This window comes from Temnothorax longispinosus, chromosome 9 (genome assembly GCF_030848805.1).
Source record: "Temnothorax longispinosus isolate EJ_2023e chromosome 9, Tlon_JGU_v1, whole genome shotgun sequence".
In the NCBI taxonomy this organism is placed as follows: domain Eukaryota; kingdom Metazoa; phylum Arthropoda; class Insecta; order Hymenoptera; family Formicidae; genus Temnothorax; species Temnothorax longispinosus.
In genome coordinates, this window is record NC_092366.1 from 15173008 (window position 1) to 15195104 (window position 22097).

Genomic DNA, 22097 nt, shown 5'->3' on the forward strand with positions numbered 1-22097 from the left:
TCTAAATATTATCGCACAATATTTTTACCGCCTCCGCGCCGTGCGCGCTGAGTTATGCGCCTGACAGCCAAGCGAATGCTGACGTTTCTATACGCATCTATCGATGTTTGTTTTCTCATCGAACATCCTCGCCGCGAACGGTCGATTTTCTCCGCCATCATCATGCGATGATACCGCACTTTTCCCTTCTACAGGAGCATACATTGCGTTATCACTGTTTCAATATCGTAATGAGTTATTTCTTATATCGTTATACAAACCAATTTCTTCGTAAATTACATGGAATATATTGTGCGACCCTCGTAGAATTAAACGCTGACTAATTGATCTTCTCGAATTTCATTTACTTTCTTTCAGACATTGTAAATCTTTTTGTTCCACGAACTGTTGCCAAATTTTTTTGTTTGGAGCGTCCAGTCCCACGTGTCGGCATATGAGCGACTACGTCGTTTCAGGAAAAACTATGTGCAAAGAATTAAAAGCAGGGGGAAGGGCCACGTCGAAAACAGAATGGGCTGTTTACAATTTGTAATCTTGCCTACCTGGCATGGCGCTACCCCGCCGCTCGAGCAGACCGTCGAAAAAGCGCGATGACAGGACCGCGTAAGAACTCTAGCCCTCCTTCTTACCTCCCCTACGAACAGTTGACAGTATTTTTGTCGCATGAGACGCCTTCATTATCTATACACCGGAGCGGGAGAGCTCCGAGGACTTCCATTCAGAATTCCGGGCTCATGAATACGCGGGCTCTTGCCTGGGAATTCGTGCGTGCGGACAATATTTCATTATCCGATCTTTTTCTCTCATAGAGGAGCGACGTTCCTGACTAAATCTCACATTTCTCGACTCTTTGGATACTTTCGACGCTGTAAGAGAGAAGTCATTCAATCTGTTTGAAGAGTCTCATCCTGTCTCTTCGGGACTGTTAACGTATTCACCCGCATGTAACAAATAATGATGTTATAATAACTTCGAGAACCTCGCGCTAATCTTTCACAAAGTAAGAGTGGAACAAGTGGACGAGAAAAAAAAAAGATAAAAAAATGTGTATTCTTTTTCTTATTAATTTATTTTGGCAATTTATTTACATACAGTTAGCGCTTCTTCCGCGACGAACGTAATTATAAGTCTCGTAAGATCCCGAAAGATCTAATCTGATCGTTTAATCTGAAAAGCATAACTCGTTTGTCTCAGACTCCATAAGACGCGTTGGCTCTGCCAACGAGATTAGTCGTGCGATTCTTTCTGTCTTCTTTTCATCATGAAATCCGAACGCCAAACACGAGAGCGGTTTTGTTTCCATTCTGATCGGTTACTCTTCCACGCGGCGCCATGAAAACGCCTGAGAATCTCACCGCTTCCTTCTGCTTCCTCTATCGTCCGTCTGCCTTCTCGATTTGCCGCCGGGATTCCATCGCGTTCCCCGACGCGTTTCCGTTTCTGTACGTACGAATTCAACAGTGGGGGTCCAATTAAGAGGAAGCACGCGAAGGAAATCGCTTAAAGAAAATAGGTGGGAAGATGAAGCGGGGGGAGCGAAGGGGCAGGTGTGGCGCGGGGGGTTTGGTTGTGCTCATGTGTGTGCATCTCTATACATATATGTATGTACACCGGTAGGCGATACGATCGTCCGTGTAGCTTTAATACCGCAATTACGCTGGATCCAATTATTAACGCTCTTACACGTGTGTCTGTGTGTTACAGATCAGACAAGAGAAGCCGTACTACATTGCAGATCCGGAGGTGGACTCGCTGGTGAGTGTTTCCTTATTTATTCGTCTGTATACGTGTAAGGGAGACGCCCGTGTTGCATCTCTCGGTATATCATTCATCTGCGGCATATAATGTCCGTCGCCCGGCGCGTCAGACGCATCTAATCTCATTTTCCCTTCCTTCGCGGAGATCGTTGTAAAATTCGTGCGAATTTAAACGCGAGAATCGCGAAACACGGCTCGTTCGTCTCGCTGAGACATCGACGCTCGCATCGACGATTAATTATGGGAGCAATTAAAGAAGAGGATGCTTCTTCGCGAGAGTGAGCGGACCGCAAGACCGTGCGTTATCCGATTTAGCGGCGTGTAAATAGCGAGAAATCTTGCTAGTCGCGTTTTGTCTTCCCTGACGACTCCGCGGCGCACGTCTAATCGCTCAATTTCATCGAGCGATCGCCCATCGAGATACCCAAATACGGTCGGCCGACTTCAACGACGAAATAACGAGCCAGGAAGTAAGGTTACGACGCGCGAGTCACCGCCAGGGTTCCACACTTTTTTTCTTTCTCTCTCTCTCTCTCTCTCTCTCTCTCTCTCTCTCTCTCCCAGCGAGTGGAATAATTAACGGAGCGCGTTATCGTTGCGCGCTTCCATTCGTAGTTATTCCGGTCGGAACACGGATTCGGAGTTTCACGAGGGCGGATACATTTATTATGTGATATCTGGACGATAAAACAGCGTGGCCCGGAACAAACCACATACTGCATTCTTCTGCTATTTCCTAAATGTAATTGAAACTATCTGCAATTACCCTAGATCTTTCCTTCGTTAACAGATTGAATTAAAAAATAAATAAATCTACAGTTTCATTATTCGCTAAATAAATGGCTACATCGTGGCACAACGTGGCTCGGTCTGTATTGCTGTAGCAGAAGGTCGATGACGTTATTTTTAGGCTTAATTCATGACGCGGTAATTAAAGATCGAATAAATAATATGCACGCAATGTTATATACACTATTGTTTTTCTTGACGAGAAAGCGAGTGGCTATTTCGTTCGAAACTTTGGTGGGACGCGGAGGAAGAAATATTTTAGGCGACCCTTCATGCTCTCTGATCGAGATAACCGAGTGAAATGGGTTTTTTAAATAACTCCGAGTGTGTATTTTCTCGTCGGGCAGGAACGCGAACATGCGGCTTTGCGGCGATGGTTAGGGCGACTTAGGACCGATCCGCCATTACAAATTCCTCGAGAAGTCGTTGCCATCTCTTGTCCTCATTGTGTTCCGCAATATTTTTTCACAAAGATCACTGAAAAGTGATCTCAATGAAATTTGCAGTCGTCATTTTTCCTGGAATCTATTCACGTGCAGGAGTTTTTAAATATTTTTTAGTGTTATTTTAAACAACAATTTTTTAAATATAGTTAACATATATATATATATTAAATAAAATTTCACGCATTTAAAATAAATTTAAAATATGACAGTTTAAACCATATTCAAAATTGAATTACAAAAAGTTAACAAGAATTTGATGAGATATTTATTGGAAAATGTTACAGAATTCTACAGAAGAGAAATGTTTAATGAATTGTAATTTCAATAACCTATATATCTATCATTTATATTTAAATCAGTACGTGTCCAGAATTAAATTTTTCTCATATCCCGTTTGTGTTTCACGATCAGTTTAACAAGAATACATTTAAACAATATATTTTTATTGGGATTATGTATGGAGATCGTATTTTTTATCGTGATTATTTTTGTGAAAATTTATTCGGCTTTTTTCCTTCATAGACAGTTTTTATTTAAACATATATGAGCACTATATTTCTCAAAAATCAACATGTTGAGCTAATGCCAAATTGTTGTTGCGCTTGCTTTGATTTTTTTACATGGACGAAAAAAAAGATAGAACGGTGACGAGAAATGCATTTCGTTGACCGTGTTCTCGCACTGTTGCCCACAATTTTTCGAAACGTCACGTCCGTTACCTGGCTTGTCACGACCATGTCGAGTCACAAATATTCGGGCCAGGCGGCACCTTGCGCCTGCGGCTGCCGTTGTCACAACTGCCGATTAACCTTATTTAAAAATATTAGCGTATGTGTAGGAATCTAGAATAATCTAGATAATGACAAAATTGTTTTGTTTGTTTATAGAGAAAAAAATAAATAATAATAAAATCTAACATACAAAACGGTTACGTCAAAATTACATTAATATATAATTGTTATATCAGGTTTTAAGGGTCTGAACTTTTTTTAGATTTACTGCTATAGCTTTTGGTCTAAGTATAAATCACGTAAAAATAAGTCTCGTCGATGATTTATGTCTTGACTTTTGCGCCACGAGGTCGGAAGTGCCATCGGCGTTTGCGGTCGTTGTCTTTCGTGCCGATTGTGCGCGCATTGCTCTCGGCTATCCCCGGCATGCATTTGCAAAAAGCCGCCCGTGGCAGGTGTTACGAGTAGTAAATCGAGGGAGTTAAATGGGCTTGGCGGATAAAAATTTTCGAATCGTCTACCACTGTTGGCGCGGCCAACCTGTCGCGAAGGTAGCACCGCTAGAGGAACGTCTCCTCGGGGCTGGTGCAACTCGCCGTTGCATTCGTCCGCGCGCCGCGCCGCGCCGGTGCAGTCACCGAAGTTATTTACCAGTTGCCGTAGGAAGGCCGGCGGAAGGTGGCGTGGCTTCATTACGTCCGTGGCAAATCGCAATCTACGAGCAATGAGCCTCTATCGTAAAGAAGAGGCACGTAACGTTCGCGCTTTTTGCGCCTCGTCCACTTCACCCTCTTTCTCTCTTCCGCCGTATTCCGTCCTTTCGACTCTTCTCCGTTCTCTTCCTCCTCGACTATCTCCGACTCCGTGACTTCTTTTCTTCCTCCTCATCCTCCGGCCGTCTTTCTTCTACGTTCTCTATCTCCCAGACAAAGATCCTCCCTCCTGCGCCCTACGCCAATCGAGCGGGGCTTTTTGCCGATAATTTCGCAGAACGGAAAAGTCACCGAGTGAGATTGCTTTCCGAGCCGTGGCGAGAGACTCTACCGTTTTCTTCGCCGGTTGTTAGCGGTCAGTAGCGCAGTGAAGAGACAGTTCTGCCGGTTCTCTTCTCTATAGTATTACGCACGGCTGAGTGAGCGTGAGGATGCTCCAAGCTCAGTAAATTCGGCGTCATTGTGATCACTACTTTGCTATGCAAAATTCAACGCGGCTAGGGAAAGTCCGTAGCAAAACAGAATCTCACTTGGATCGCCCGTCATTAGTTAGTACAAATAAAACGAGCATCCGTGAAAATGACCATAAACAATGGTTAGACAAATGTCATAAAAGAAACAATAACGATACACTTTCACGAATTTCTCTGATTCTTTGTAAACTTTAATTTGTCGTGCTAAAACGTGTGCAGACCAAACGTAACGAATGCTCGTTAAAAAAATCACTTCAAAAATGAATCCACGAGGGTCTTCGAGATGGTCGAGGGAGCGACACGCTCTCTCAGACGTCTCCGCGCACGCGTTCCGGTAAATCGTGGAGAATTTCCTGATGGTGCTAAACGGGGAAACCGCGCGAGGAGACACCACGTGGGCGGACAGAACGGCGACCCGGCTCCTTAGTGCGCGTTCGTAAACGGAACGGGGGAAAGAAAGACACGCGGCGAGACGTCGTGTTTCGCGCAGCGGAAAGCGGTAAAGCGAGCAACGCGAAGCGACGTACCACTAAACCGTATGGGAGGCGAGGGCAAGAGGAAACCGCCGACTGTGCCAGCGAGGAGGGACGCAGAGGGCGAGAGACGGCGGGAGGGAAGAGGAGGAGAAGGGTCAACCCTTCTCGTACACGCGCTTAAATAATATTCCCATTAGCATAAGCGAGAAATGAGCCAATGAGATGCTAATTGCCAGTCTTGCGTTTGGAGAATAATTATTATTGCGGGGGCATTCTACTCTCTAGCCGGACGTTGGACCTTCACCTTCGTGATTTACTCGTGGCGCGGCGCGGTGCCACGCCGGGGCGCGGCAAGAAGCGACATTAGCTCGATTATTAATTTTTCAGATATTAATTGTGTAGCGCGCGTGCGCGCACGCGTGTGCCCCACGATTCGTCATTTCTTGCGCAACCCGGACGTTGGCGTTGTTAGTAAAGATTCCGTTTCGCAATCTCTCGGGAAGTCCGCGGCCAGTGTCGAATCTGCTCCGGGTAATAGATATGATTCCGATATCGAGGCGAAATGTTTTCTTATCGTGAGATTAATTTCAAGCCGCGCTGCGCCAATATATTGCGCTATACGAATGTCAAAATGTTTTTTTCCTCTCTTTTTTATTAAAAATTGCTCGCAATCTAAATCACTCATTGAAGCGCCGTTGTTCGCCGAGCACGATAAATTACACAACGTTTTTACATATTGCGTCAAATTTATTTTACATTTATTTGCATCCAAACCTTTTTTTTTTCATTTTTGATCGTGTAGAATTTTTTTGAACCGTTGCGCGCATGTTACATGAATTGCATCGTATATTTCAAAGTCCAAAATGTTTTCTGATAAAAAATTCACGAGACTCATTAATCAATAAACTTTCAGATCAGATCAGAGAAGTGTATCAATGACATACAAACGATTCTTTATGAAACTCGCGTTCTTGTTTAATATATAGAATTATATGGCTTCACGTAGGATTGCAGTCACGTTGTTTCGTTGCGTGACGGTTGGAGGATTAAATAAAATTACACGGGACGTACCTTGACTTGTGATATAAATCGTAATAACGGAGAGTCAAGAATATCGCGACGCAAATATCACGAAGTGAGAATCGACAAGTGATACCTTCAGCATCCTCCTCGCCGCCGTATGCGTGATGTCGTGCCTTTAGCACGCGATTAGCGCGCGTATTCTCAAGGCCTGGTCGCTGCGGGCAACATTATTCCTGATTATTGCAATTTAGTTGCAATCTCCATCGTCTCGCTACCGCCGCGGCCGTCGATATACCAAAGGATCGGCCGTCCGTAATCAACGCGACTTTCGCGCAATTTCTGTACGGCGAGAGAGAAGAACGTTCGGCCCGTATCCATTGATTGAATTACCAACGGTGCTGTTCATTATTTAATACCCGGATCCCGCGTGCGTTTGAACGCTTTCAGCGTTAGCCCTAACGACTCTCAGCGCGGCGTTGAAAGAAGCGATTGTAATCGCGTGGTTAACGTTTTACGACCGCGTGTATTATACACGTGTATTGTGGGACTTGCCAACGCGCGCGGCCGCGGGCGTACTCGCGTATCTGCATTTCGGAACGCGCGCGAGTATTTTGCGAATATCACGCATTCCTCAAGTATCTCTCTCTCTCTGTCTTTGTCTCTCTTTTTCTTCCTCTATCTTCTGCCGGACACCCGTATATTTTCCTCAGATGCCCTTTCGTTCCCTCTCTCCTCTTCGGCCCATGCACAACCATGGCGGCTGATAAACATACCGCTGGAACGTATTCGGTTTTTTTTTATTTCGCCCCGGCAGAAATATGTTGCTCTTATCTTCGCTCCGTGTAGCCCGAGAAGTCGAGAAACAGGCGTGCCCCCCGACTGATGGACAAAAAGAGATATTTATCTGGTCTCCGCGCCGTTCAGGAACGTACTCGCGCGTACTCGCCGGGCTTCTTCCGCCCACGCCAGGACCGTCTTACGCTGGTGGCGATATTATATCCTTGACCGCCGTGACGCTCTTTTTTTTTGCCGCGGCCGTTCGTGAATTAGGAATGAAGGGTCTGAGTATGGCGGGTAAGGTGGTAGAGCGGGGGTTCGAGTGCCCCGCAGAGACTTCTCCAACTCGAAAGGGAAACCACTGGATCGGACAGGGTCGAAAGAGAGAACTGTGGCGAATGTGTAAAGTATAATGTAACAGAAGGACTGCCGAAATGCGTAGCCACTCCGGTGGTCCTTTATGCACGGTCAACCTTTCGACAAACGATGCGGCCAACTTCGCGGCCTTGCAATTTGACTGCGATACAATTTTCGTGATACAATTCTTCTCAAACCAGAGCGAAATTAATCTGCCAACATTAAGCTGGACCTAACAGTTTATTTTGATTTCATCGCATATGGCAAAATATATTTAAACTTATATTAATAAGAGAGTAGTAGAGAGAGCATTACGAAACCTCGATGAAATATGATTTTAGTAATCGGATTCATGCGTTTGCAAAATAAATAGGATATATTACTATTGTTCTACAATACTTTTCTTTCGACAAGTTTATTTGATTTGACGAGATATTCAATATTTTAGCACTGCTGACAAGTATTTTTCGCCTTACAATCGGAAGGATTAAAATTCGGAGATACGAAGTAAAGCGCGTACTCGATCATTCGATTGCACGACGGGCGACGAGCATCGATTATCGGTCACTTGAGTACATCAAATATTTAAGCAAGCCGCAGCGCACACGTCATCATCGGATCGCGCGATAAGATCGCGTGTCGTCTAATAAATTCGGCACGTTGAAGCGCGGCTACGAATTAATTAGAGGCGCCCGCGAGCGAGCGTGCGGAGTGGCATGGCATGCGGCGTGGCGCGGAATCTCGGAGTAAAGATTGTTACAAAGGCTCTGGAAAACCGTGAGTGCGTAGACGCGCGTGACTCGCTCGCTGCCTATCGGTATGGGTCAATATCGCGTATCAATATTCGAACTGATTAAACCTCGACGTTCGTATCTGTGCATTGGGTATCCGATAAGAGCGGACAAACATACGCGGATCCGTATCGAGCACGTGCCCGAATTATACCGAAACACTTTAAGCAGTTCGCCGTTATACTCGCGCACTCGCCTATCCGCTCGCTCGCAAGAGAAGCTCGCGAGCTCGTTAAGACTGCCGGTTGTAAAGGCCGGAAATGTTTTATTTATACGGCGTATCCCGTGGTAGAAATTGATTTTATAATTCCCATGGCGGGCGGTAATTAGCGGCGGCGTCGACGGTGCATAACACCCAGGCAAAAACGACACATTGTGTCCGACGAATATCGTCGAATGAATTTCTCAAGTATACGGCGAAACAGCATGGGCGATATATACGTCATTTCGTTCGGTGATTATTTGACAAGGAAATGAAAGACATGCGGGATTAAGGACAAGCCATCTGTAGCGGGCCGTTTGGCCGACGATTAAGGACGATAAAATAATTTCCGAATGAGCGAAGCACTTTAGTTGTCCGCGAGAACGTCCACTGATGCGCCAAGTGTGTCTTCCGTGGAGCATGTTTTACTCGCCGGTTTATGTCGCCTCTGCATGGAAACGACGAAAAAAAAAAAAGAACCGGGAAGGGGCTCCTCCCGGGCTCGTTGTGTCGCTCGTTAAGACGTTAATGTTGCCGAAAATATTCACAAAAATGCAGGTGCAGTTAAAGTCGGACGTTTCTTCGTACATGCGAAACTTTCGTGTGTGATGCGTGTCTTTCTTACGACACATCGACAAGGCATAAGTTTTCAATGTTGATCACTTTATGACTATTGCGATTAAGATACGAAAAAATAGAAGGATTAATCATTTTAGTTTTTTTTTAGATACCATTTATATAACTGTAATGTCCATTTCCATCAATGCAGATTAATTTTAATCTCAGTTTAACTTACTATTTATCTTCGTTTATTTCTTAGAACTAAAAAAAGATAAATTAAGTTAAACCAAGATTGAAGTTAATCTACATCGGTGGAAATAAACGTAAGAGAATAATTCGAAATAAACGATCAGATTGTGTTGTTTTGCGCGGTATTCAAGGATATTATTTGCCGCGAGAGATGTTTTCGGCTTCGTTCGATTTTCTCGTCTCATAACCGTCCGACGAACGGCCGGAGTCAGCGGCCGAGGAATCACGCGACGCACCTTTTCTTCGTTTTTCTTCGTTTCCTCCGTTTATCCGGGCGCCCGTAGTGATTCCTCGGCTCGTTTCGTGGTTTCTTCTTTGGCCACACGCGCCCTTATATATACATACACCACGGGCCTTCTTTCTATACGGGACTTTAGGTTGGGTTATATTACGGCGGGACTAGGCCTCCCTCTTCCTTTCTCTCTCTTTCGCTCTCTTTGGAGCCCCCATGACTTTGCGCCGTCGCCGGGACTATAAATCTCCGGCTATTAAGACGGTAGTCCGCCGTTTTGATGGCCCGTGCCAGGACGCACTATCATCTTAATATCGCGTTACGTGCACGTGCGGGATGCCCGAAGTTCTTGCGCTCTACATAAACGTCCTGTGGAGTCGTCCTGATCGGCTATATCAGTGTTATTACTATTAATTACTATTAATTACTTAATACTTTTGAATGTAAGAACGAGCCTAATTCTTTGTTCGACTTAGTCGTCGCAATTGTAAATTCATATCGCGCACCAAAGTGACGGTCTTCGTCACGTTTCATTATTTTATCTTGCCTATAAGATCAATAAACGTTTTATAATACCAGCATATGTAATTAGGATTAAGCTCTTCTGAAGTGAATTAAATTAGTTCTGTGAAGGATCTCACTTTCTCGATTGTATTATAAGCAAAAAACATGTTACGACATATTCAACATCAGTTCAGCGTCAGTTTGCAAAAATATTAATTTACATGATAAAACTTACATTTTTTATTTTTATTTTTTCCGTCCGTTTCGAAGGCTTTGGTAACCTGCGAGCCTGTAAATCTTTTTGATGCAAAATTGAGATGCGTTTGTCCTGTTACGGACTGGTGTGAAGCAATGTTGGCGGTATCGATAATTGAGGAAACAACGCGTGGCCAACAATCGGGAATACAAGTAGGCGCGGGGTGTTTGCTGTTGACAAGTATCACGATTTAACAATGTTTAAATATTGTCGCTTCGAGTGTCTTCGTTTCGAACGCGCGACCAGGTCGTAGATAAACCGTCCCTTGCTTGCACAACGCTCTCGACTACCGTGTATCGCCGGTATACACCTTCCTGCTCGTGTACACATCGAACGGGCAGAAGATATCTCCTGTGGACTTTTCTCTTCTCCTAAAATATGGATTTTTTACGATTTTCGAGTGACACGACGTTCACCGTGTCTAATTTCCTCTCTCGCGGACGAATTTACCATTCAGTATTAACACTCTCATTTTATGAATGAGCTACGTTATCTCGAGGAAAAAGATGCACGCGATAGGCGCCGTTTGGACAAATCGTGCATGAATAAGTCACTTGGATTGCTACGAACGTCGAGCGTGATTGTATTACATCGGCAGATTGGAAATTAATTGTCGTGGATTGACGGGCAACGTCGTCGGTGATAATGCTTGTCGACGCGAATTTTTTTCTATAAATTTAACGCCGCAGCGATAATGAAGCGATCGAGATGTAATCTTTGAGAGCACGGTTATAATCGGTGCGAAATATTCTCGTTCAACGAGTCGGAGAAGTGAGAGAGAAAGAGAGAGAGAGTGGGCCGAGTAATCTGGGGAAGAGGACGCTTACCTCATAAATCATTGGACATCGATAAGAGTCGTCGCGGCGTCCGTGCGGTGTCCCTCGTTAATAATTGATACAATTAACAACCATTCATTAGAGAGCTGCTCGCGTATACAGGCTCCAGAACGTGGCAATTCTCATATCCACGCAATTTACATTTCGCCGATCTGTTTTCGCTCGTTATTACGGTGGATCTAGCGCGTGTCGCGCTTTGATCAATCTTCCGTCCATCTTTGTGTCACCTGAGAGCTAATAATTTACGTTTTATGTCAGACACGGCGCGTTACCTTGCTCGCTCCGTGATTTTATTTCGCTCCACTGCATCTGTGGGATCGTGCTCGTGGATCCGATTAAAATCGATTCGGGCGATGATTTCAGCTGTTAATCGCAGTCCCATGCCGTTTCGCAGTGTATCGTTTATGCACTTGACGTGAGACTCACGCGTATTACCTCGGGACACGACAATCTCACGAGAATTGGCGCGATTTTATTAACAGTTTTATGCGCCTTCAGGGTTATCAGAGCAATATGGGATTGCTTGTTTTTACAGAATCGGAGAAATTACGGCAGTCGTTTCGGTTTCTCTCAGCTTGTCCACGAGTTTATCTCTTCAGGCACCAGAATCACTTCGAGATTTATTGCATCCTTCGGTTTCTCACCCGGTTTCCCATCTTTCCGTGTTTGATTGCTCTCCCTTGGATTAAAATTCTTTTTCCTATATGTTTGGTTCCACGTTTCCTCACTTGGATCACGGACAACAAGGGCACACGCGACGGGGAATAATTTCCGTGCGAATTTGTAGGAGCGAAGCGCTCGTTAATTAATTAGGTTTTTCGAATTGATAACGATGCGTCCCATCAACGTGGCGGTGTTTATACATATGCATTACGATTTTATGAATTCTTTTCCGCGCGAGTGAACGCCGGCCCTTCCTCGGCGCGCACAGTCGACCATTCACTTTCGTTTGTCTTTCTCTCTCTCTCACTCTCTTTCCCTCTCTATCTGATAATCTCTTTGGGAGTCTCACTTTCGCTCGTCGGTCGCCATCTCGTTCCTTTTTCCGCCGTCGCGCGCGTATGCGGACTAATTAATATGAGCTGTATACGAGCCCATCTGCCCGGCACAAGGTCCACCTATGCGGGTACCGACCTGACTGCGCGTTATAACGATCTCATCAAGGTCGTATCACGACTTCACCGTACTTTGTTGGAAGTGTTGAAAACGACCGGTATATTACGCGGAAAGATTTATGCCGAGCGGCCGAGATCGAATTTAATTTCCTCAAAAATCGTTTGCAATCAATTATAAGATGCTAATCGTGCTGCTTTAACGAACCGCATCACGGAACGGATTGACCTGCCAGGCGGATTTTTTTTATTCATTATTCTTTTAACCTTGATACTCACTTTAATCTTAAAATTTACATTTATATTAATAATGACAGTTATGTGTATACGCTCCAATTATAAGAAGAACGTTGGCAACACGTTATTTAATATATGGACGTACGTATAATGGAATCGATTGGCGTAAAAGTGGGGCAGTGGTGCATGCATTTACGTCACTGACAGCATCCAGTTAATTTTGTCAATCTAAAGAATGGCGTATATTAATTGGGAACTCTGGCGACAAGTGCACAAGCATCCTTCATTATTCGCAAGAACTGAACGAAGACACGCGCTTCTTGATAATTCCATTATTCCTTTATTGACGTTTTATCATCTTCCCTACCTATGTTATAATGTAAATAAATAAATATAAATTTTTTAAATTAATGCTTTTGACAATAGTTTTTGTTAAATAAAACTGATATAGTTCACATTAGTTCATAAAATGGTTCGAATCGTAATTTTGAAATTAAATTCATTGATTTTTTATCAATAAAACTATTCGAATTTTATTCTATGAATGGGACGATCTTGGACGTTCACAAAATATCCATGAGCTCTCACCAGATGTTCGGAGTGCAGCATCCGTGAGGTGCGAAACCCCAACACAGTGCTCTCATTTACACTTTCGTACGTGCGCGCATCGCGTATTTCGCGCGTACATCACGCATCCGTCGGTGCAGCATGCATCACGCGTCACGGTGTAGTGACGCTCGAGTGGAAGCAAACGGGGGGAAAAGAAAGGTAGAAGGAAACAGTACGCGCGGTGACGAGAAGGAGAGAGCGCAAGGGGAGATACTCAAAGTGGGGGGCACCCTTCGCCGTCGGGCGTTGCTTCCGACTGCGTCGTCCCTGTCGGCTTATAAATAACACCATCTCCCTGTTTCTTCGTGTGTTTCTCAGTTTTTCTTCTGCCTTCGCGCTTCTTCCTCCTCCGACTCCGGCCGGGGCTTTCTGCCTCCCCTTCTGCCCGGGAGATACTTGGCCGCTCGCAAGCCTAATTAATAACACGTGATGAGCGATCGTGGCAAAACCTCCCGAGCCGAAAGATTGCAAGCGAAGCAAGAGAGCCGACGAGGAGAATATAAGAGAGAGAATGAGTGACGGGGAGTGACGTGGCCTGGACTAGACATCACGAAGAGCATCATTCGCGATAGAGTTAGAGTTACAGACAAGCGTACACTGTTGTGGAAGATCTACCGGAAAGACAGCGAATACATTATTTACGTCTCGACGAAATTATAAATTTTCTTGCGTATAATTATTACGAAGAAACGTAATAGGGTCATAAATAACTCGTCACGATCAAGTATATGACGTAATAATTTTACGTTTAATTCGCACACTTGAAATTCGTACATTTCTTAGTTTAAAAAATGAATTATTTCCGATAAATTTTGCAAATTCGTGTGTCAGAACGAGGGATATTCGCGGTTGCTGTTCTCGCGCGATCGGCTAACGACGAGTATGCACGAGAGCTCGCGCTATATCGTGGTAACTACGTCGTTATTGGTCGGGGAAGCAACAAAACCGTCGGATATAGAGAACACATTGTGTATAACGTCGGAGGCGAGGAGGAGAGACGAGAAACACATCGTGGCGAATCGTCTCCTCGCACCATCTCGCGAAGGAGCACCCGGGTGTTCTGTGTTGTGTGTTCGTTACTGGACCGATACCATCTTCGTTTTTTCTTCCGCTCTCTCCTCTCTCTCTCTCTCTTTCTCTCAGCCTCATCGCGTTCTTGTTTCTCTTTTTATCTACTCTCGCCCTTTCTTCCTTCTTGCTGTCCGTTCGTCGACGAGGAGGAGCTCTGAAGTGTCGAAGACCCGATACATATTCTTTTGATGCTGACGGTTCGTCGTCAAATGTACAACGCGAACTATTGTTCCTTATTCGACTGGTAATTTCGATTCTTCGCTGTCATCGATAATTTCAATACCGAGTGAATCTGACAGCTCCCGAATAAGATTACTTGCAATATTTTTGCAAGTACCGATGCATAGTAACGTCCATACTTTGTTTCGATTTATGGATCATCTTTCTTTTTAGTATCGCTACTTCTTCGATATCAGCTAAGTATTGATTAGGAGAATAGTATATAAAAATCAATTTTTTAGTAAATATATATAAATCCCATAATCTTCCGTTTTATTACACTCGAAACGTTTTTTTCTCTATTTATTCCATACAAGCGCTGAAATGCACTTCGCCGAGGTGATATCTAGGCTCGCTTGTCGCTCGTGGGTAGTTACCAGACGTTATACCTGCCTCGCTTAGAGCGTATCCTTCCATGCCGAAAGGATGATGAGAGGAGGGCAGGAGGTGGTATAGGTAGGCCTCTCGGATGAGCCCACTATCTCAGGGAGCACTCATCGCGACCGCTTTCGTTATCGGCCGCGCAGAATCATAATGGACCATAATTGCATAAATATAATGTTAATTAACAATTAAGATTGCCGCTTTGCCTAATTGAATCGCCGCTTCTGCTGTCCCCGAGAGAGAGAGAACGACGTCGTCGCAACGTACGGTCTCTCGTCTTCGCGTAGAGATTGCATTCGGGGGATCTCGGGGTGGCCTTAAACGTTAACGGCGTATCGGAAAATTATACCGACGGTCCTTCCGAGGACGCGCCTTCGATACCGCGGACACATCTCAAAAAGGAAAGAGGAGAAAAAAGGGAAAGAAGACAATTATTACCTTTCGATGTCGCAGAGGCACGCTCGCTTATCGAACTTTATATTCTGGTACTTTTCTAAGCGTTGCGACGGACACGCGTTGCACGCATCGCGCGATTGAAAACGTCGTGGTAGGTTTTTTAAAAATAATTTTTCATTTCTTTTTTCTTTCAACAACTTGAAGAAATAGAAGGGAGTCGCCGATCAGCAGCGAACGAACGTACCGTGTCGGCCCCTTGTATCTCTCTCTCCGTGGTCGTTTACCCGCGATATCGAGTATCATCGCTGTACGCTGCGCGAATTCCGCGCGACCGGGTTCAGATATGCAATTAGCGAAACGCAGATGCAATAATAATGAATTCCCGTTAATAACTGTCGCGCCGGCGCAACTATCGCTGCAGCATCGCGCAACGGCGGATATTTACCGGAAGAGATAAATGGAAAGCACACGGGCGCGCGTAAATAAAAAAAATAAAAGGTCGAATCCCCGGCCGAAGAACTGTGACCGTCGATCTGTTGCCGAGCTGCCGTTGACGATGCAGCAGCGTGTGGTTAAATCATGTCTGCTTCATGTTCCTTCTGCCCTGTCGTCCTCCCCGATCCCTGCAGCCTTCCCTTCGTCATCTCTTCTCTCCCTGCAGCATCTCCGAACCCAGCCTCTTAACCATCCAATGCCTTTTTTCTGCCTTCGCGTCCGGCGAATGTATTTTATTCAATTCTTTTTTTTTCTCTCGTTTCAGATGGTTCAGGCGATTCAAGTCCTCCGGTTTCACCTCCTCGAGCTCGAAAAGGTGAGTATCCTTCACGTCTGCATTATGAGGCTCATAACGTTATTACCAATCCAACTGATGCGTTACCGTAATCATCTGTTCCTTCATTACTTAACGTCGTATTTACTTTTTCTTGTCACAACGAATAGCTTTTGGTTCGAAATTATTTCGCACGATTAATATATTTTTATAACGTTAAAAAGTATTACCTATTTTCTAAAATTTACTTATTTTATCTTTGATCAGAATCGAATAGATGTAGCGCAATTCTGAAAATATTACCGGCTTACGTAAACTCGCGTTATACTTTCCTTAAAAAGTATTGCGCGAAAATCACGTGTTTCTGATGCAAAAAGCAGTTTTCTACTTAAAACTATAGCGTACGGTCGAGTGGAAATTCTCACGATTGGTCTTATTGTGAGAGATAACCGCGCCCGCCTGCCGATAAGTTGCCTTTAACACCTGAAAAACGACTGTTATGACTGCAGGGGCAATTTTCCGTAATTGCGGTGAAAGCTCGACATCTACGGCGCGCATTCGTTGAGACTACGACGCGAACGGACTCTACCACGTAAGTGGAGTCATTTTGCTGTCCAACGGCCGGACGGCGACGGACGCTTTACCTCGTTCGCAGTTGTTTGCTTTGGAATGGTAGTTTCATTTCTCGTTCTTTTTTTTCCTATCTTTTTTTCGTTTGTCGCAACACCTCCCCTTCTTTCTGATTGGCGAAACGAAATGACAATGCGCGCCGATACCTTTACCAGCCGGTCAGCCGGCACGGCGCGGCGTGGAATTACATAGCCGTGCAAACGGTGAAAGTGAGACATCTGTCGAGGGAAATTCCGAGACCGTGGGCTTTTCATCGGGCGGCGGCGACGCAAACGAACGAGCCAACGAGCTCGTTTCGTCGCGGCGTCTTTCGTCTCTTACCTGCAGATTGCCGCTGTGTTTTACGAGATTCTCGGAAACACAGCGCGCGTTTCCTTTTTCCTTGCAATGTCGACGAGAGAGAGGTAGCTAGGCTAATAGGGCTCTCTCGCTCTCGGTGCAACGTGCATGGATTTTTTGATAGATCCCTCCGCCCCTCTTCTCGAACGGCTACACCCGCGGGATACTGGTGGCCGGTCTGGTTTACCCAGACATTTTTTTGCGGCAATATTTTATCATACAAAATAGCGGACATCCATCGCATTTCCATCGAAATGGCAGCTGACGTGGCGGCAGCCATTGGTCGCCGCGCGCTCTCGAGACCTCTTCGCGATGCCTCGTCTGTCGGTCGGCCCTCTCATTCGTCCCGGTTCGATCGCGCGCAATTTTACAGCAATTTTTCTCCTTTAAGGCGATCACATTATTATAATGCCGCACCACCCGCGGCGGATTCAAGTATCTTCGATGCGCCAAAATCAGCATAATATTAGTCTCATAAAGATCTATATTCATCCACGACGAAAAATTGGCTCAAGTCCTACCTCGGCGTCACGATGCAAATGAAATTCGTATCGATAAAATGGAATGGCAGATGAGAAATAAATTTTGTAACAATTTTATACAAATTTAAGTCAGCGGATAAATCATCGCGAAACGCGTTTCTACTTTCGCGTTACCTTATCTGTATCGAGGCAAATGAATTTACTAATTGGGGCTCGCTCGAAATTACAGCGACGTTTCAGTTGATCGTGATAACACTTATTACTCGTTAGCCGTGCCTCTAAATTTGCCCTCGTTAATGGAAGCACACGATCGAAGAAATTAGCGGACGCGCGCTGCGAGAGATAACAGAGATGGCTGGTGGGGTGTATTCTTCGCGCTGGAAACGATGCCGCGAAAATACTCGATACTCGGTTACCAGTACGCGTAAAACGGGCTTTCTCACGTGCTTCGTAACCCCCTACCCCCGCAGTCCGGAGACGAAACGCGGCTTGGCACGCCATCGATGGTAACGGAGATTGAAACGTTTCTGGTCCCCGGGGCCTCTTCTAGACAAGACGAGACGAGACGCGAACGAGCGGAGCGGAATGCAGCGGGCGCGATGAAGAAGATTCCATAAATATCTGTGCTCGAAGTGGAGGAGAGAAAGAGGAAGACGAAGAACGCAGAGTGAGATAAAAAGAAAAGGAGAGAAAGAAAGAGAGCGAGAGAGAGAGAGAGAGAGAGAGAGAGCGCAGCGTAAGAGAGAAAGGGAACCAATGGAGGCAGGCTCATGGTAGCCCGCGGTGTTCTGCCTCGTGCATTTAACATTTTCGAACCAATCGCGTATTAGCATAATTACGTTTTGCCGGGCCCGGTGCGCGGAAGGAAGGTCCGGTCAGGCCCTTTTCCTTTCTCTCTTTCTCTCTCTTTTACTCTCTCTCTCTCTGTCTTCGCGGCATTTTCTGATGGCGCGACCGTCTCTTTTTCTCCCTTTCTATCGTCCTACTCGCGCTCGTCTCTTCTTCCATCGCAGAACTCCGGACAGCCGCCTCCCGTACACCGGTTAGAGAGCGGTAAATTTCTTATGGGATATTATGGCGTACACAGTGCATACCAACGGGATTCGTACTGGTACAACACGCGGGCGACCTCCTCCTGCCCGTGGACGTGCCGCGTACGGAACTGGTTCTAAACCTATGCCACAGCGCACGTCGCTCTCTCTCTCCTTTCTCTCTCTCTCTCTCTTGCTGGAATATCCTTGTGTTCCAGCATGCATATGTACATGCCTTAGGAATTTTTGGATGTCCCTTACGGGATCTTGACCGAGGCACTCGCTAGCAATTAAGTTTTAACCGGCTCGTAATGAGATTTTTATGCGTAAATAGACATCTCATAAATTTATTCGAAAGATAACGAGGCGTCGCGAGTTTATTCGATACATACAGAATTCGTGGAGATTTTTATTAGAAGTGATATGGATTAATTTGATGGCGTTGGAAAGAAATTCGGGACGGGTTTCTCATCGTCATCGATACCGCGGTGAGGAGGAAAGGAAGCGATGGGTCCCCGACCGTTCGTCATGCACACCCGGTATACAGATATCCTGTGCGTGCCGTAAGGGTGGTCAGGTTGCGAATCAGGCCGCGAGAGAGAGAGAGAGAGAGAGACCGAGACAGACACCCCGAAACCTTCATTACCTTCGGCTTCAAAGGAGCCCATTGTGCCGTAAATGGGGTTCCCCCGTGTTCCTTCTTTTCTACTCTCTCGCTCGTATGTACCTTAGATCCGTTCCATTCTTCGGCGTTTGCCTTTCCGAGAGTCCGTGAAGAGACGAGGTAGGAAGGAACAAGGCGGATGTAAGATAGGGAGACGTTTACCCGTTCTTTCCTCCGTTTACGTAAATTTTCGAGCAATTTCGGTGCCGAATGAAAGGGTACCGAAGTCCCCCGGGTTCGTATAATGTCACAGCGCGCGCGGAGCACTCTCTTTCCTTCCACGACAAGGCGCTTGAGAAAAAGGGCAGAAACGTTTAATAGGTCTCTTTGAATGGAGAACTGGTTTCGGAGTAGCTGTTCTGTCTCCGTCTTTGAAACGACATGTAAACACATGGAACAATCATGTAATATCACAAGTAATAAGTTTGTAATTAATCAAATTTCTGTGCGCGTGCTTCCGTGCAATCTCTATATGCAGTTTATTATTTTAAAGTAATTATATTAGTTACATACATGCGATTATATTTTTTATATTGTCAAAATTTGAACAAAATTAAAATCAGGATTGCTGCAGTAATTTCGATCTGGAATTTGATCCAAAATCTTGTGTATTCTTGCATGAGGAAAATATCGTCAAAGATAACTATATTATATATCAAATAGTATTTAATAAAGCAATCTATACAAGGAGACATCTTTGTGAAAGAGATCAAATTGTTAAATTGTTAAATTTATGAAATGGAATAAAATCTTGAATTATGCAGCTGTTAAATGAATTTCTTATGATATTTTTACGTTTCACTAACATTATATTCTATTCTTTCAAAATAATACTTAATACAAGTCTATATATTGATATAATTATCTTCAAACAATCGTGTAGACGCGATGACGATGACTGTTTTATTCACACGATTGATAACTTAAGAAGCAACCGGAAGACGAAATCGCTCATCGATTTCAAATGTCGTTTCCGCTTTCGCTCGAGAACATCGATGGAAATAGTATTATCGCAGCTGTTTAAATCTTTGATCGCAGCGTCCTCACTAAAAGTTTAATTCGATCGATACTAACCCTCGATTCGAAATTGAATCGTAATTTAACTTGTGCTGAAACTTTAAGTAGCATATTCAGATCCCGAGGACTATTTTCGTACGGCGTCCAATTACGGGCGTGGGGCGGGTTCGCAGCCCGAAATTTGTTTCGCTCGCCTTCGTTCGCCAGATAACGGGCCACTTTGTCGTATCGCGCACCACGAGATATTCTTGAACGACATTCTCTCCCCGAAAAGATCAGACCTAACCACGTTGTCCTTTTGCTGTTTCGATGACCGCCAAAAGCGATCTCGGAAAAGGGAGATGCGAGCGATCGAGCGTCCCGTCCGTCGCCGGGGACGACCTCCCTGTATCTTGTATCAGTCCCCTCCGAGATCATCGTCCACGGTATAGGATGACGCGATTCAATGGTAGGATAGATTGCAAAAATTCGCGTGCTTCAAGGCGATCGTATCATGTTCTGTGTCATAGTTGAAACATTCAGCCATCGATCTCCTGCCGGAATTTCCTTTTTCCCGATAATTTCGAGACGTAATTAATGTCAGTTTTACTTATACAAATTAACATTAATCTGATAAATTAATATTTTATAAATATTTCGATTTTATTTTGATTTTCTATAAAAATAATTATTTATTAATTATTCTCAAGTCGATTATTTATGCAAAACGTAACAAAATTGAAACACATTTCTAAAATTGTAAAAGATTTTTTTTCGAGGTGATATCAAAGCGAAGGATTGATTCGATGCGTTAGAGGGTTAGACAGTGAGAGGGGGACGCAGACTTTTTTCTTAATTTTTTTCTTCCGCTGAGCATTGTCGCTCGGTTCGACTCGACTCCCGACGGATCAAATTCTAACCAGTCCAGCATTATAGCCGCTGTCCTTCGGAGTCCTTCGTCTCCTCCTACCCGCCCTTAGATCCCTACATTAAAGAGAGAGAGTTTAGTCATCCCGAGGAAGGCATTGTGTTACTGCGTCGCGGTGGTAACGTCGAGGCAAATAACGCAGGAAAAAAGTTCCGGTTGCCGCGCGATAGAAGAAGCGCGGTCGGATCGGAGGTTGTCGCGCGCATTTTATCGGCGCGACCGATGAGAGGCCCCCTCAGTTTTGAAGAGAGGTAAACGAGCGTGACGAATGTTCGCCGATCGATGCGAAATACATCGTCGTCCTGTAGTGACTTCGCATAATACACATAACGATCTTATTGATCGCCCCTTAATGATATCGTCATTGAGTCACCTTTCGCTGAGCGAAAACGGCTCGATAATCTTGCAATCTTGTCCAATGTGCGAAACGTTCGATTAGACCGGTGGATTTATTCGCAATGTCGATTATCGCGAGCACCAAAGTCAGTCTATTTGTTCATTTACCTTTCTCGCTTTGAGCGATCAAGAACGAATCGCTTGTCGCCGAGTTTCTCGGTCGGTCGGTCGGTCGGGGGAAACCCGATTGCGAGTCTTCTCGCATGCGTTTAACGGATGATAAACACGTGCATTGTCCTACGTTCGTGTTCCTGATACACGCCACCATTGGATGGTGCCGCCTACGGCAAAGATGGCCGTCTTCTCTATTATATATAAATGCTTAATAAGAGTATTATAAGTGAGCTCACTCTCTCTCTCGCTCTCTAGGTTGATAGAGGTGGGCAAGGTAATGCGTGCAAGGTAGCCCCGGGAACGAAAGACGATGGAAGAGAGGGTGTACGTTTGCGAGGGCCGTACGCGGCTTCGTAATATCTCGACTCGCCGACAATTTACATATAACAAGATAACGAATTTTATTTGCTTTTGCTTATATAATACGTTTATTCTAAACGGAATCAAGGAGGCGAATCAGGCAGGAGGATAGGGTCGAGGGACGGGGGGAATAGGGCGAGGGTTGGAGAATGAGTCGAAAGGAGAACGGAGGAGGACCGGCTATCCT

The 22097-nt window shown here is 45.0% G+C and overlaps 1 protein-coding gene across 2 annotated transcripts in view; it reads left to right on the forward strand.

Moving 5' to 3' along the window:
• Hth (Meis homeobox homothorax) overlaps positions 1-22097 on the forward strand; it is a 136075-nt gene that overhangs the window by 27009 nt on the left and 86969 nt on the right. For both annotated transcript variants that reach the window (XM_071787303.1, XM_071787304.1), the window contains exons 4-5: positions 1705-1755; positions 15962-16012. In XM_071787303.1, the coding sequence (XP_071643404.1) occupies positions 1705-1755; positions 15962-16012 (102 nt within the window). The remainder of the gene's footprint in view (positions 1-1704; positions 1756-15961; positions 16013-22097) is intronic.